General features: G+C 42.0%; 2 protein-coding genes across 2 annotated transcripts; both read left to right on the top strand.

Moving 5' to 3' along the window:
* The first annotated feature begins 49 nt into the window (after positions 1-49).
* Positions 50-10,103, top strand: psmd10 (proteasome 26S subunit, non-ATPase 10). The gene is made up of 5 exons (XM_085171840.1): positions 50-443; positions 554-652; positions 806-952; positions 9,274-9,440; positions 9,681-10,103. The coding sequence occupies exons 1-5, from the start codon at positions 330-332 to the stop codon at positions 9,832-9,834; spliced, it is 681 nt and encodes a 226-aa protein (XP_085027966.1). The 5' UTR covers positions 50-329; the 3' UTR covers positions 9,835-10,103.
* Positions 10,104-11,864: 1,761 nt separating this feature from the next.
* Positions 11,865-16,539, top strand: xiap (X-linked inhibitor of apoptosis). Its single transcript, XM_085171822.1, has 7 exons — positions 11,865-12,134; positions 13,885-14,173; positions 14,285-14,834; positions 14,950-15,049; positions 15,181-15,259; positions 15,688-15,727; positions 15,827-16,539. The coding sequence occupies exons 2-7, from the start codon at positions 13,934-13,936 to the stop codon at positions 16,018-16,020; spliced, it is 1,203 nt and encodes a 400-aa protein (XP_085027948.1). The 5' UTR covers positions 11,865-12,134; positions 13,885-13,933; the 3' UTR covers positions 16,021-16,539.
* The last annotated feature ends 226 nt before the right edge of the window (positions 16,540-16,765 follow it).

The raw sequence follows: 16,765 nt of genomic DNA, 5'->3' as shown, positions 1-16,765 counted from the left end.
CTACCAAAATAAGATGTCAGTACAATCTTTCAGACTCATTTATGCTTCTCTCTTCCGAGTTCCACTTTCATGTGGTGTTTTTTACATTTTAAGGAAACAATAGTGGTAGTAAATGTTGACTGTATGGACAATAATACGGAAGTGGCGTGGCAAAGTCAGTACCATTTTGGTGATGGAGTTTTAGTTTGAAAAGAAAAGGTCAACCAGCGCGGAAAGAGAGCTCATAATTTCCTGAGTCATTGCTTCTGTGGTTTATTAAACGAAATAACTAAAGAGTATCCTCAGTAAGCTTTAATATATTTATTTGGACATTTAGCTATATTTTAAGAATGGAGAGGTCGGTGTCCAATGTGGAGGTGTGTAACTTTGCTTACACGGGGCAGTTTGAGAAATTAAAACAGTGCATCCTGTCAGATAAAACGCTTGCCTGCAAAACAGACCAGGTAAGAACACATGACCCACCAGTACAGCCCGCGGGAATTCATTTTTTCCCCTACAGTAAATCGGAATAATAATTTTCTTTTTAAAGCAACACAACTTTCTGTGATTTCAGGACCGGAGAACCGCGCTGCACTGGGCTTGTTCTGCTGGACACACCGATATTGTGGAGTTTCTTCTTGACATGGGAGTTGAAGTGAACCTGCAAGATGATGTAAGTTTGTTTGTGGGTACATTAATTCTTTCCTTCTGCAGACTTCTCCCTATAAGATGCCATGTGACCATTAATACAAGAGATATACTGATGAACACATTGTTTCAGAGTGATGCCACTGATGTCTGTGTTTTGTTTTGTTTTCCCTTTCAGGCTTTGTGGACCCCTTTGCACATTGCAGCATCTGCAGGCAGAGAAGACATCGTAAGATCTCTGATATCCAAAGGAGCTCAGCTCAACTCAGTTAATCAAAATGGATGCACCCCTCTGCACTATGCCGCCTCCAAAGACAGATATGAGGTAACATCCACAGGTTGCAGTATTAGTCCTCCATACTTCTGCAGTCAGTTAATACAGTTGTGTTATCTCCCCGTTTAGTTCAGTGGTGCTTTGTTTTTGCACATAATTAATTATATAGTGTTGTGCAAAAGAGTTTGGACATTTGTCTGCTTTTTCCACTTATCTTCGGTCCAGTTCTTATACCTCACAATTTTCAGAGAAGTGTTTTTTCCACATAAGCCACATAACACTAACCTATGAATCATTCAAACAAACAAAAAAAGACACCTAACTCAAGGAATGAGCCAGTGTTGGCTGCACATAACAGACAAATTAGCAAAGAACCAATTTTAAATTGTATCTTTAGGCACTTTGTTACTAGCAGCTTGTCATAAAAACACAATTCATTCCCATTTCTTTAGTTAAATCTACAATAATGTAAGAGATTAAAAAGATTGAAATAGGGCTGCTCGATTATGGCAAAAATGATAATCACGATTATTTTCACTGAAATTGAGATCTCGATTATTTGACGATATTTATTTAACCCTTTAAGACCTACCATAGAACCAAGTCCGCCAGAGCTTATATTATTTTTTTTTACATGTTGTAGTGCCATTTGTGGGATCATTTCAAGTTGCTATACATCAATACAACTGTTATAGCCCACATTTTAATCATATGTATGCATTAAGTCCATAGTAACTACATTAATTGCAAAAAAGTGCAATAAACTACAAATTGAAAATCGTTTTTTGTTTTTGTTTTTACGTATATTTCTACTTGGAGAAATTTAAGAGGTTTATCCCTCAAAACTTTAAATACAAAAAAGTTGCAAAAAATAGTTTACAACAACAGGAAATTTATTTTGAGTGTCTTCATAAATTTATTTTGGAGATACAGCAATTTTTATATACTGCAGGAAAAACAAAAAAACAATCCTATGATGCAAATTTGCAAAGAAAACAGCATGTGCATCAAAATAAACTATTTCCAGCAGTGCAATTCGAGTTCTAAGCATCCCAGAAACTATTCAGAAAAGTCAAACATGACTTATAAAAACACCAGTATAAGCTTTTAAGGCCTACAAGTAAAAAACTACATTTTCCGCGAAAATGACGTCACTTCCGGTTTCGGGCAGGAAATTGCGGACATGCGATAGTTCCCGGTAACGTCTTTTTCAATGTGGGAAGTGTTACGAACAGCTGATCGGATCGGCAAAGCCTGTTTCTGGAATATTATGTTTTTGTTCCTGCAAGCGCTTTTTATGCAATTTTTGCAAGGAGTGGAAGGAAACCGTGACCTAGGACAAGCTGATGGCATAAGAAGTAAGTACAACTCCTCCGGTTTCATATGCAAAAAAAATATTGCGCTAGCTTACTTGGTTCAGGTTCTACAGGGATTTAAAAAATAGTTACACAAAACAGAGCGTGCTGCTCTGACCGGCTTTAAAGGGTTAACAATAACAATGTATTGAACAATGTATGACTTTAAAAATAATATAAAATAGTGTGCAAATACTGATAACGGTGCAAATGTTTGCAATATAAGAAATAAATGAAAAATGTAAACATCTATGTTTAGTGAACTTTGCAGTGTTGCTCTGTGGTGCAGCTACTACACCATAGCAAAGTTTACACACTGTGTCTACTTGATCCACGTCTGACTCCGCGAACCCATAATGTTTCCACACCACTGAAGTTTTTTTTTTTTTTTACCTCTCTTTTCAACCAACGGCAGTCACTTTCCTCTCTAAATAACTTCTGCTTAGCTTTCCGAGCTTCCCTCGGGTCCTCTTAATTGTTGTGACACGTGTTCGAAATGCAGAGAGGTGCGCTCGATTTGCCACACGGAGCAGCGCGAGAGTAAAGCATGAGGGAGGTGCTAATAATCGGCTCAGTCATTTTTAATGATCGTTGAAAGCCCAGATCGTAATCTAGATTAAAATTCGATTAATTGAGCAGCCCTAGATTGAAAGGCATAAAATGTCTTGTATGCCGAAAACATGGCAAACCTCACCACGGTGTGCAGTATGTCCTTTAAAAGAAAGTGGACGACAAAAGAAGTGGCAGGCAATGACACAGCATACACAACAAATGCAACAACATATTTAAGTCATTTTCTCAAAAAATAGGAAAAATCGAGTAAAGACCTGACATAGAACCTGAGAAGATGCATCTCGCACTTCTGTTGACCCATCTGCTGTTCACTGAAGCCTCAGAAATGGTCTCAGCTGAAGGGTAGCTGTCAAGAAGCCATTCTTAAGGAAGGAAAATAGGGACAAAAGGCTGAAGTATGACAAATTACACAAGAACTGGACTAAAATCGGTGGCAACACATCTGATGGAGTGATGAATTTAAATGTGAAACTTTTGGTTAAAATTGTTGTCAGTGGTGTAGCTCAGGGGAGAAGTACAGCTGTGAGTGTCTTCTAGTGATGGGCAAAGCACAGCTGTGTGAAGTAGTGAAACATTTGAAGCAGCTGTGCCAGGATTGTACTGAGATTTCAAAACAATTTCCACAGTGACACCCACTGGCCACTTTTACTATTGTCATGTCTTGATGACGTCTACTCTGTGAACACACAACAAACGTGTTTTGCACAGTTCTAAACAAAGCTATAAGTTATACCAGGCTAACAATAATTATGACCAGCACATGATTTGGAGAAATCTTCATTGACCAAAGCCAGAAAAACTTTGAGATTGATGCCTGTTGGTATTTCCATAGTTTGCAATGTCGTCAGTTTTTGTTCTACACTTAGACACAGTGGGTAAGCCACTGAAAGCTGAAGTGAAACACACCAAGACTTCAGTCAGCTATGGTCATGTGATCTGAGATAATGCGTCCTAAGCATTTTGAAAAAAGATAATTATGCCAAGTAGGACTTTTCAGGGCCCAGTTTACCCGACATTAGTACAATAACACTGGCTCTCAATATAGTAATAATCATTAGGAATGATCACATATTAATTCAAATTAATCGTTTATCTGTTGCTGTTATTTAATTAATTTTTTTATTTTTCAAATTTTGCGCTCGCTTCCAGCAGGTGGGCCCTGGAATATGTACAGGTGGGGTGCTGAATGGTGGGTTTCTTGTTCTCTACACAAGCTCTACTGGTGCTTCACACTGAGTACTGACACAAATATAGAAAGTAGGGCTGGGCCATATCATACTGTTCACGGTAATACCGGTATAATGTTGGGCAACGATAAGAAAATGAAATATCGCGATAGAATATGGGTAAAACGCGCATGCGCAGTGCCTTTGTTTTCATACACATGGCGGAAAAAGCATTTCGGCGACGGAGAATGAGACGGGCGAAAGCGGATCGTTGAATGACACGGATGAACCAGAATTGGTTTGTAAAAATGCTGCAAATTCAGTGGTGTGGAACTGGTTTAGCTTTCGTCCATCAGATATACAACAAAGCACTATTTTTGGTAGCGCATGCTAGCGGGCCGTCGTTATTACTGTGTTTTTTGGAAAATACAGCACACTTAAAATCAATCCTTTGTTTTTTCTGAAAATCAACAGTGCCCCTTATAATCCCGTGTGTCTTTTTTTTTTTTTTTTCTTTTTTTTTTTTTTTTCTTCTTGCCTGTCCCGTTTGGCTCTTTTGCCATCAGAATTATTGTCTAAAGGCGAAGAAAGATGCCCAACGGATTTTCTTTACCAAATTGACCATCCCAGCTTTGCCGTAATGGTCCATTTGATTCACCTTTTATTCTTTATTTTATTTTCACTTGCTGAATACGGGACAGACTTGACTGGGGGAAAGAAAAGGGAGAAAGAAAGAGGGAAAGAAAAACAGTTGAGAAGAGGGACGGGGGAGAAGGGCAAAAAACAAAAACCAACAGAATAAGCAGAAAAAAAAAAAATACATATATCGATCACCTGGATCACCTGTTGAGAAAGAAAAAAGAAAACAAGCAGAAGAAAACGAGAGTAATACAATAAACAACATCACGATATATGGGAATATGACAGTAAATACTAAATATTAAACATTATTGTGCAGCACGTAAGATCGACAGCACAGTGTGCATTGAGGTAGGAGCCAAAAAGGGTGTAGTTTGTGTGTGTGATCACCCGTGTGTACACCTGTGAGCATGGACGCGCTTGTTTTCTTAAAAGGTTCCCTCATGTAATGATCTGCTAGAGGGTGTGGGGGGCCACTGCCCCGTCCTCCAGGGCATGAAGCAGGTATGGAGGAGATCAAAACTCCAGACATCCAGAGGCCCTCAGAACACAAGAGACCAAGGAAGACCAACAGAGGGGCAGCCGTGCCACTGTCCCAGAAAGAGCTGAGGAGAGTCCCAGATGAGGGGTCACCCAGCAGCCACGGAGCAGAAGCCAGGGGGGGTTGCAGTGACGTGCCCGTGAGCTCCGCCGGCAGCCAGCTGTGCCTGAGTGACCGAGCCCCAGGCCGAGAGGCCGGGGGCACCCCACCTCCAAAGTGGCCCAAGCGAGCCCCAGGCTCCAGGCCCCGATAAGCAGCCGCCAAGGAGTGAGCCGGTGTGTACCCGGACGCCCACCCCCGGACACAAAGAACCACCAACGCACCGATGTCTGAGGGAGTCCGCCCCCGGCAGGGGAAGTGGTGGGGGGAGATAGGCCTCCAAACCTTGGAGGGCCTGAGCTGTCCTCAGAGAGGTGGCGTCTGATACCCAACCTGACATATGGACACAGACATACAGGCACACACAGATACAAACATCCATTCCCACCCTCATGCTCTCATATGCACTTACTCCACACTCAACCAACGTGGAAACAGACATAAAGAGACGCTGTACACACAATCACACTCCCCAAGCGTACTCTACGAACCGGGTCTAGGTACCCTTGCCCCTGGAGGGGGGAACTGCACCCAGACCCAGGTTGTGTTACCCTTTTCCCTGCGGTGGGGAGAAGCAGACCGCCCCGACTCCGCAGCAGCAGGGAGGCCCCACATTCCGGACCCCAGTCGGACGGCCAACTCCTCCTCCTAGCCCCCCTGCTCCAGCCGACCGCAGAGAACGAGGGCGAGAGAAGACTCCTAACCTCCCTCTACCCGCTCATTGTAGTGTTGATGTATGTGTGTTCTAAGGTGCATTTAAAACCCAGGAGGGCATGGAGCTACCTGCCAGAGAGCAGCAGGTAAGCGCATAGTCCCTCCTGCTAGCCCTCAATGTCTACGTGTATTTAAAATTGAGAGGTGGGCAACGACGCCAGGGGTGAGGTGTACACCCTGATGGTAATTGGGATTCCGTGTAGCGTGCCCACCCCCAAGATCCTATATGTATGTGTAATGAGAGTGTGAGTAATGTGAATGTCTAAGTTGCGGGATAAAATTGAGGCAGAGGCAGCCAGAAGGGGACGGGGGGGGGGGGGGGGGGGGGGTTACCTCCTCTGCACCCTGGTGACACACCCCTACTCCAAGGCCCTGCATGTGTGGGTGGTTGTGGTGGAGCGGGAAGAGGGAGGCAGCTGGAGATGGGGAGGGAAGGAAGGGAGGGGCAAGTGACCCCTCCCTGGGGCCAGCTCCCCCGCTGACCCCAGTAGGCACCCCCATACTCCGCGACCCGCCAGGGAAGGGGGGCCCAGGCCCATCCGAACCGGGGCCCAGTGCAGCGGCGCCGCCCGGCCCCACAGAGCCCGGGGCAGTCCACCCAACCCCACCACAGAGAAAACTGCACCCACCCCATCATCCACTCATCTTCCAGACTACATAAGACAATAGACGCCCAGGCTGAGATCTTCCTCCACCTCTCCTGTATCTCCCCCTCTTGCAGAGAGAGTTCCTGAGAGAGGAAAGCTCCTGCAAGATGTGACAACCCCCCCCCCCCCCCCCACCAGTTGAAGAGCCCCCCAGGTGGCTCGGCGCACCGGCGGCACCCTGCGCCAGTGGTGGGCCCCCATATACCCACCGGCCCACAACCCCGGCAACACACCAACCAGGACCCAGGCCCCCGAGGCCCGGCCAGGGCCCCAGGCCAGAGCCGGAGCGCCCCCAGAACCTCACGCCCGTCCCGGATCCACCCAGGGGCAGCCAGGCTACCAGGTCAGTAACCCCCGTCCGTCAGCACAGACCCTCCCCTAGCCCCGCTGCACGTAGCCACGAGGAAACCGTCACCCAAGAGCCAACAGAGCCCCTAATTGGCCATGACCGCTACCCCGGGTTGAGCCCCCCAAGGAAGATGCTCCCGGGGAACCCCCCGACGCCCTAAGCCTGACCCTACCCCCACACCAATCACAACAGTGAAGGCGAGACCAAAATATGACCCCCCACCCCCACTAGGTGATGGAGCTGATCAGAGGAGCCCAGAGCGATTGATCTGATGTGGTGGCAGAGGCTGTATCAAGACTAATGTAATCTAATAGATAATTTCTATATTGGTTAGAATTAAGATTGTTTTTATTTTTCCAGTTCATGAGGACTGTTTTCTTGGCTATGCATAGGGCAGTGAAAACCATATGGGCTATATTCTTTTCTGAAGTGACATTATCTAAGCTGCCCAACAAACACACTAAGGGGGAAGTTGGAATGTTACATTTCAGACACTTTGATAAGTCTTCACATATCTCGCGCCAAAACTTCTGAACTGGTGGACAGAACCAAAGAGCATGGATATAATTGTCCGGTGAATTGGTTTGGCAGTGTGAGCAGTTGTTGGTAGATGCAAAGCCCATCTTGAACATCCGAGACAATCCCGTGTGTCTTATGTATGAATTCTGGTTGTGTTTACTAACCTCGAAACGATTTTATGTGGTACATGGCACTCGAAAATCTGTCAAATGTTTTAGTACAACTTTGCTAAGCTACAGAGCTGCACCGCTTGATGGATTGTCGGAGCATTACGGCTATCGTAGGCAGGGGCCTTGTGGAGTGATACGTACTGTGCTTCAACATAATATTACTGTATTGTGTGTGTATAACCTCTTTTTAAGTTTTGTGGATATTATACATGGTCATGCTGAGGATATGTCGGCCAATTTCCACTGGAAATGCCTTTTGGTTAAACTGTCAGCAAGGAATTTGCATTTGCGCTGTTAAATTTTTATATAACTTTAATGCACATAAAAAAAAAACAGATGCTTGTTTTGTACTGGCTTTACATTCCTGTGCCTTCGGAGTCGCATTAGCCCTGTGCTACCACCCCTTTATTATCGCTGGGCCCTATACACACAGGGCTTGGCTTATGAGTAACCACTCTCTGTCACCTATAAGTCACACCCTGTACACGCAACAGGTTATTAAATTTTTGAAACATGTTCTCATCCAGGGTACCAGGATTCGATTGTGCCTTTTCGTCTTTTCTTAGATCAGCATAAAGTTTTCTCTTTAGAATGAAACTTGTAGATATGAGCTTTAGTACTTTTAAGGAAACCCTGTAGGAATAAGTAAAATATAATTATAGGTTGCTTATACTTCTCAAATGTGCAAAACAAAACAGCTTTTCTTTAACAATAAACTTGTTGTGCTGAATATTTGTCTCCCCCTTGTGGCACATAGAGGTATTACAAAGATACCGTCAACACGTGCTTGTAATGTGTTCTGGCTGTGTTCACTGCTTGTTGTACAGTTTTCATTTAGACTCTAACCTTTCCTCTGGACATGTAATGAAGTTATATTTATGTATTTGTTTTTATCTGGAGTATTAGAAGGTTTTCCTGAACATTTCTTATTTGTTCTGAACCATCATCACTAATACATCAATACATCCCCTCTTGCTCTCTGAGAAGAATCACTTGGATATAAGAAAAGGTGATTTGTCAGCTTTATTAAAAAAAAACAAACACCCAAATCACTATCTACAGCTTTATTTTTAAGATAACGAGAATGTTTTATTCAATATAACTGATAATAATATAACAATATAAGGACAAAGCTATCTCAAATATCGTGGCATTGTTGTAGCATGTATGCTGCAGTATCTATATCATTGCTAAGATTACAAAGATTTAATAAAGACCTATGTATATATGGGAGACTTGAGGTGGTGGGAAACAGGGTCCAACACACTGCAACAATCAAGATGCATTTTTTTCTGTTAAATCAAATGTGCATATAAAAGATCATAAAACTGAATTTTTTTCATTGTCTTCTCTCACAAGGACTTGGACATGACATGAATGGATTTCATTTTACATTTACAGGGTTTTATTTCAACCACAGGTTTTTTCCCAGTCAGGATTGTCCTAACTTTCAGTCTCACTTCCTAACATGAAACTTCCACATGACTGTGGTAACCAAAATGACGAGATCTGAAAACGGGTATTTCATAGAAACTAGAAATAACTGGATGTAAAAGTGTGGTGTTCAGCTTGTGAATGAAACATTGTTGCCTCTTTGCAGATTGCCCTGCTGCTGTTGGAAAATGGAGCAGACCCGAATGCTACTGACAAGCTGGACTCTACGCCTCTTCACAGAGCATCTGCCAAGGGCAACTACCGGCTCATCCAGCTGCTTCTCAAACAGAGTGCATCAACAAATATTCAGGACTCACAGGGCAACACAGCTCTGTATGATTACATATATGTCAAATGCTATTTTTTTTTTAACATCATGCAATATGAATACAAAGATGAACTCTAATTATACCTAAAAATAAAATGTTTTCTTACTTACTCTAGCAGTACTCGAAGTTATCATCCACATTACATTAGCTATACAGTGTGATTAGCATTGGGGGGTGGGGGGGTGGAGAAAGGCTTTTCTGTATTTATAGTTATGCATTGATTTTTATTTTTTTCTTCTCCCAGCCATCTTGCATGTGATGAGGAGCGTGTTGAAGCAGCCAAGTTGCTGGTGGAACATGGAGCGAGCATTTACATTGAGAACAAGGAGGAGAAGACCCCGCTCCAGATAGCAAAGGGCAGTCTTGGGAACATACTCCGTCGGATCGTGGAGGGATGATGCTTTGTCTAACCGACGCGTCTTGTTCCAGCTCAAATCCCCACCACCAACTGCCAAGTTACATTCTAAGATTTCCCATCCCGCTCAGTCCTCCTTAAGCGGTCCGTGTGGAAGATGAGATGATGGACTCAGATGGTGCTTTGAGACTGCACTGATCTTATTTGTTGTCTGAGCACAGGTTTTCAAACCCCACAGGCTATTTTCTATTAAATTTGAATTGTAATGTAAAACATGAAGTTCAACCTGTTAATAAATGTGTTGTTCATGAATGACGTATTGCACAAAATTTTGTGAATGTTTCCTACATTTTTGTTCTTTTTATTATTAGCTTATACCCAGGTTCCTTAAAGACTAACTGAAAATATTGTTGCCTATCTGCAACAGTATTAACCTCTCACCTGGTGATGGTGTCATACAGGTGTGGCTATGTGGAATATGGTTAAATGTGCAACAGAGCTTTATCTGACCACACCCCAAAACCCTGGACATTAAGAATCCTAAGCAAACCATTTTTGGACTTCTCAGGTTTCAGATTAACTGAATAACAAATAAAAAGTTGTGCAGCTTCATTGTTTTTAAGCTAAATCTTAAATAATGCGTACCTTTGAATGTAGCATGTCAACCTGACAACTTCCCAGCCACAACAGCTATTTAAATCTTGTAGTAGTCATGCAATATATGTTATATGTTATTTATAGTACTGCCAACACAAGGAACAGTGAGTGGAAAACGGAAGTGACCAGGTTTTCCCTATTGACGTAGTGCTGCAAAGCGTTTGTTTCTTGTTCCCTGTTCCACATGTTGAGATTATGGCCCACATTTTTATTAGCGGAAGTTTTCAGCCTTCTTTTCTATAGTCTGCCTTTTACTCAATGGCTGTGAAGGAAGCAGCAAAGGGTGTCTTCATAGGTCATTAACTGTTCACACTGAAGTGGAAAATTGCCCCCACGAGCTATGCAGGTTTTTGTGGAACATGACTGAAACTACCACAAAGGAAAATAAAGCTAGAATAAGCATGAAACTGCTGGGAAGGCAACTCTCACTTGTAAGTCTCACATGAAACTCGGCTCAAAAAACAGATGGATAAGTTGATGGAAGCCAAATGATTGCTGGAGAAAACGGAAAGAACAGTAAATAATAGTTTTAAAGGACTCTGAGACAAAAAAGAAGAATACATGAAAGTGAAAAGACTGTCACTTAACAAAAATATCAAGTTTTAGCACATGCTAAAAGATTCTCAGTGTTAGGAATGGGTCCAATGTTCTACCACATTGAGTTTGCTGGGATCTGGCCAGCCTATAAATTGAGGAAGCTTCAAATTGCCCTAAAAATAAATTAATAGTTTTTAGGTATTTAAAGGATGGCCAAGGTGAGCAACAATACTCAAGTATGCTGTGCCATTTAAATGATGTTCCTTTGGTATTAAGAGGCCAAAAGTTACCATTTCAGCACCATCAGCAGCTGCTTGAACCACTGATAAAAACCAGGCTGGATCCACGACCTCATGTCGTTCAATCCAAATGTACAAACATGTTCTCAGCTCACAGGAATGCCATCGGGTGTAGTCTACTGCTGAGTCTCATCTACCTCAAAGTTTATTGTGTGTTTAATAAAATGCAAAAGAACAACATACCAAGGTGTGGTGTTCACACCACAGTATGCACTTTTAAAATAGTTAAAATAGTTTTTATTTTTTTAATTTATTTATTAAATACTAGTATTGCAGGGAAATCCCAGTAGATTAGCAGTTTATTACCAGATTTGCCCATCTTGCACCAGCAACCGTGTTTAAATCACCTTTCTTCCCCATTCTGATGCTTAGTTTGAGGTCGTTTTTACCATTTCTGCCCTTTACCTACGTGCATTGGCTTGCTGCTCTGTGACTGGCGGATTCGATAGGAGATACATTTAAATTAAACGGCGTAGCTGACAGCTGAAATGCAACTAAATCAGAAAACAGACTACAAATGTAGCTTGTTGGCTTATAAACATATAGCTCTCCTGGACGATACTAAGCCATTTTGAGCGAAACGTAGAAGCATTTTTTAATGCAATTTGACTCTTACATAAGTAATCCAGGTTTTAAAAAAATTATTAATATCAAAAATTTCTTTTTCCAAGAGACACTGGCCAAACACGGATATTGCTGGACAACCACCACGGCACAACCCTTTCCTGACATCACCTGATTAGGCGCTTTTCACTTCCTGACAGGGAGGTCACAAAAGACTTCACCGGAGTCTCCTTTCCGAGGTGTTCGCACTCTACACTATCTGGAGGAAACAGAGCTGTGTTGAAAGGTAAACATTTAAAATTTCGTTATTATATTCGATAAGTCACTGTGTGACCTAGCTAGCGTTGCGTAAAAAGGCTAAGCTAATGTAGCTACCAAGCACTCTGAAGCTAGCATTCGCGATTCCGCTTACGAGCCTAGCAGTACAGATCAAAAGCACAGGTCAGAGTCCAAGATTGTCGCCTTGGGTGTTTACATTTTACATATAAAAGCACTTTTAGGTAACTGTATTGACTAATTTCTAACTGAACGAAAACACTGTGTGGGTTTAGCGAGGTCTTGGCTGTCAGTTGCTGTCATCGGCGCTGTTGTTCTTGGCGTTTCCCAGAAACAGTACGGCTTCTGTGTCGTGTTCAACTGAAGCAAAGCTGTGGGGCCTTTCTGGAATTTGCTGGGGTTAAATCCTCTCCACTCTGATCATTAATAAATGTTACAAGAAACACGTGGAACTGCTAGTGGGAAAACTCCCCTGTCGCTGGTTTTACTTTCGGTTAGATGTCGTTCGCAGTTACGAGTCAGTCAAAAAGTGAGCATTTTAATGCGTGGGACGATGCAGTCTTGGCTCAAGTTAAAAAAATAAAGGGATGACGCTGGCGATTGATTTACTTGAAATAATGCAGACACCTAAAGACAGTTCAAAGATCGCATCCCATCAATACGGCAACGTATCTGCTGATAAACAGCTGTTTAAACATCTGACCAAGCACACAGTCACCGATTAAACCAAAACTATGACGCTGAGGAATGTAAAGATTCTGAAATCATAGTTTCACGCCTTAAGTTATTATTGCTCTCTTTCCTCATATTCTGCATTGCCAGGATGTCAAACTCATTTTTCTTCTAAGGCCACATACAAGCTCACTTTAGACCTCAAGCCCAGTGAAACTACCCTTACTCTCAGCGTTAAGAAGTTTAACTGCAAAATCTCATCCTTGAGGTATCAAAGAAGGGTGATTTCAACAGTAATTCTCAGATTTTCTTCAGGCCATAGAAACACTGCTGCAGTAGATCAAAGAAACCTGTCAGCACAGCTCTCCAGGGTTAAATTGTAAGAAATAAATGCATAAACTTCCAGAAGTTCTGGCTGCTCATTTCTCAGACTGTGCTGTAATTGTAAAAGAGAACGTTTCTGTTAATTCACAGAAAATGCTCGCCTCCTCCCTTTTAAAAAAACAAACAAAAAACAAAACTTTGGAGACCTTTTTGAAAAGAAAAAACAGACATTATTATTGTAGACAGATAAAACAGGAACTATTCTGTCATTTAATTGTTTATGTGTTACTTAATTACTTTGTGTGTTATGAATGAGGAGGTCTCTGTCAACAGGAAATGCAGTAAAACTACAGTCAAAAGCCCAAAATACATTCCTCCTTTCACATTTTCCAAAGCTGTACAGCAAACCAAACTGGAGCCTTTGCAAGGCTGATTCTGGCTCCTGGGCCTTTTGTTTGAGATCTCTGCTGCATTGTATCTTCGAGCAGTATAACCCTTTTATGTGGTGTAATATGCAATGTGCCTGTAGACAAACCTGCCTCTCCAGTGCCCATCCCTCACATGGAACATTCAGTTCCTGCATGTGATAACAGGCTGGCATTCTCTTAAAGGTACAGAGACCCTGCAGATGTGCCGTTTGGTTCTCTGGCGCCAGACATGGAAATGCAGGAATTTAACCACTGAAGAGTCTGTTTACAAACAAACAAGCAAATGAGGAGACTTTACCATTTTTTCAAACATATCCTGTTTCTTTCTATTCGCAGATCATCTGTCCATCAAGTTAACAAATCCCTACAGCTTCCTGTTTCAATCATGTGTGATCTCAGTCAAGATGGTGTTTGGGAGTCGGACAATGCGCCCGATTTTTCCTCGTTGACAAGACGCATAGACTCATTCCGTGGCTCCAACCTTGCTAACAAGGTGCCTGCGGAAACACTGGCACAGGCTGGTTTCTTCTACACTGGCGAGTCTGACCGTGTCCGCTGTTTCAGCTGTAATATGACTGTGGATAATTGGTACAGCGGAGACAGGCCTGTAGACAAGCACAAGCAGGTAATCAAACTTGTAACATGAAAAAGTGGAAGTGGTTAATATTTCACTTTTTTTTTTGTCTGTTTGGTTTTCTTCCAAATTGATCCAATTCTAATTCTCTCATTCTCACAGTTTTCTCCATCATGCACGTTTCTCACCTGCGTCCACCGTACCAGTTTTAACCAGAATTCCAATACTGCACTAATCAGTGAAGAAGTAAGAGACATGGGATATCGTTTGAGAACAGGAGAAGTGGTTGATGAGGCCACCTACCCTAAATTTCATCACATGAGAAATGAAGAAGCCCGACTTCGGACCTTCTCTTCTTGGCCCAACAGTACTCCAGTGAGACCCAGAGATCTGGCCCAAGCCGGCTTCTTTTACGTGGGGCAGAGTGACAAGGTTCAGTGTTTCTGCTGTGGTGGTCGGCTGAATGGGTGGGAACCAGGAGATACTCCCTGGAGTGAGCACAGCAAGCATTATCCCAACTGCTTCTTTATCCTTGGGCATGATGTCAGGAACATCCCAATCCAGACAGGTATAGAGGAGGATGCCAGCAACAATCGGCGTGCAAATGACCCGGCCTTAATGCAGAATTTTGAGGCAAGGCGTGCTACTTTTGCTGGTGTCTGGCACCCTATTGACCACGAGAGGCTTGCCAGAGCTGGCTTCTACAGCACAGGTAATGTTCAGGTGTTTGAGACTAAAGAAACATTGTGCCACATTTTAAAATGTATGGTCTAAATTTTCTAGTAGGTAGCTGTGAATGCAATCAAATGTAATTTGTATCCTTGCAGGAAGAGGAGACGCAGTCTTGTGTTTCCATTGCGGTGGAGGCTTGAACAATTGGCAGCCTGAGGAAGACCCTTGGGTGGAGCATGCCAAACACTACCCAGGGTAAGAACAACTATGGTACCCCCGTCTTCTTAATATGCCTTTACACATATGTATATACACACACAGGTTGTCTTCTTTGTTCTGTGGCATTTGCGTCTGTTTTAATCAAAGTATATACTGTTTTAAAACAGGTGCAGCTTCCTTTTGGCAAACAAAGGGCCAGAATTTGTCAACAGCATCCAGCTACAAAGACCACAACACGACAGAGCTGTAAGTTTTTGCTTTTTCCACAAGTTGTGGATGCGTAAACTACAAATTAAGATTCCCTTAAAGCACTGTCAATATCAACACTAGAGGTCTGGCGTATGTGCCCAAATGAAAGTTGAACATGAAAATCTTAAGGTTAGTTTAGAAAGGTTTTCATCATGGATTGCAAAGCAGGAAGGCTCACATTGTTCTTCACAGACAATCACTAACTTGTTTTGGAAATGTACCATACTTTATATGTATAAATGGGTGTATATGAATATTTGGGAGTATATTAATTTTCTACACCAGAAAAATCATCAGTAGTCCCAGATTGGCCTCTAGTTAAAATAAGCTTAGTGTTCCATTTCAGCGTGTGAAAGGTACGTCATAATTAAAGGACTTACAGTGATCTCAGTCACAGGGTTTTGTTTTTCCCTGTTTGCTTCCAGGCTTCAAGTCATCAAAATCCAGTTTCAGAAGATATGGAAGGTACATTTTTCTTTTTTTCTTTTTTACTTCAGTGCCCCAGATACATCATGAAACAAAGTCTGAGCAGTGCTGACTTCTGTTTATTTAATTTTATGTCAGATGAGGACCCACTGGAGAAACTACAGAGGCTGCAGAGGGAAAAACAGTGCAAAATATGCATGGACAGAGATATTGCCATTGTATTCATTCCATGCGCTCACCTTGTTGCTTGCGAGAATTGTTCACAGGCCCTCAACAAGTGTCCGATCTGCTGTCAAGACATAACACAGAAGATCAAGACCTATATTGCTTGAGAACAATATATTCTTGCTCAGACGCAATGCTGCTTTTACACTGTCATTATAATATTGTAATTATATCGTAATTGTAAAGTAGAGCCTATAATATTATTTATGGATCAATTTTCTTTAATAAATCTTAGAATGATAATGTGTAAAACTATATTTTCCTAGTCCTTACAATGGTAAATATCTGTATAGATGTAGATGGTTTTATAAATAGTTCCTTGAGATGTAAATACACATTAAAGGGCTGTTCCTATGTTGAAACACATTTTGCCAGAAGTGCCTTTCTTTTGGTTTATGTATTCTAATGCATCACTTACCACAGATAAATTGACTTGGATGTTATTGCTGTCATTTTCATCCACTTTTATCCTATTTATTCGGATTTAACTTGTGTGTTTTATGTATAGAACCAGTTGCTGTGTCTTTACATTTCTAAGCTCAAGTTTAGGGCTTGGAGTTAACCATTGTAATGTTAGAATCATTTTATTGTTTCTTTAATTAAGTGTGAATAAATATTTATGCAGACTTGGAGTTTCATTTCATCACTAAACAAAATGTTTTGTGTTGTATTTGCAGAGATGATCCCGGTGCACTGATTGTGCAATGTTAGCTAGACAGTCACATTTCTATCAGATGAGGTTTGAGAGAGTGTAAGAGTGATGTAACATTTGACTGCCTATAAACTGAAGTGATGGCTGATGGTAAAATATACAAGAACTGACCCAAATTAATCAGATTTAGAAACAGATTT

The sequence above is a fragment of the Neolamprologus multifasciatus genome, chromosome 2 (assembly GCF_963576455.1).
Source record: "Neolamprologus multifasciatus chromosome 2, fNeoMul1.2, whole genome shotgun sequence".
Lineage (NCBI taxonomy): Eukaryota > Metazoa > Chordata > Actinopteri > Cichliformes > Cichlidae > Neolamprologus > Neolamprologus multifasciatus.
This window is presented reverse-complemented; position numbering and strand designations above follow the sequence as displayed.

Coding starts and splice junctions, on each gene's coding strand:
- psmd10 (XM_085171840.1), top strand. CDS start 330: ATGGAGAGGTCGGTGTCCAATGTGGAGGTGTGTAACTTTGCTTACACG. Junction 653..805: donor AAGTGAACCTGCAAGATGAT/GTAAGTTTGTTT, acceptor TTTCCCTTTCAG/GCTTTGTGGACCCCTTTGCA. Junction 953..9,273: donor CCTCCAAAGACAGATATGAG/GTAACATCCACA, acceptor GCCTCTTTGCAG/ATTGCCCTGCTGCTGTTGGA.
- xiap (XM_085171822.1), top strand. CDS start 13,934: ATGTGTGATCTCAGTCAAGATGGTGTTTGGGAGTCGGACAATGCGCCC. Junction 14,835..14,949: donor AGCTGGCTTCTACAGCACAG/GTAATGTTCAGG, acceptor GTATCCTTGCAG/GAAGAGGAGACGCAGTCTTG. Junction 15,050..15,180: donor CATGCCAAACACTACCCAGG/GTAAGAACAACT, acceptor GTTTTAAAACAG/GTGCAGCTTCCTTTTGGCAA.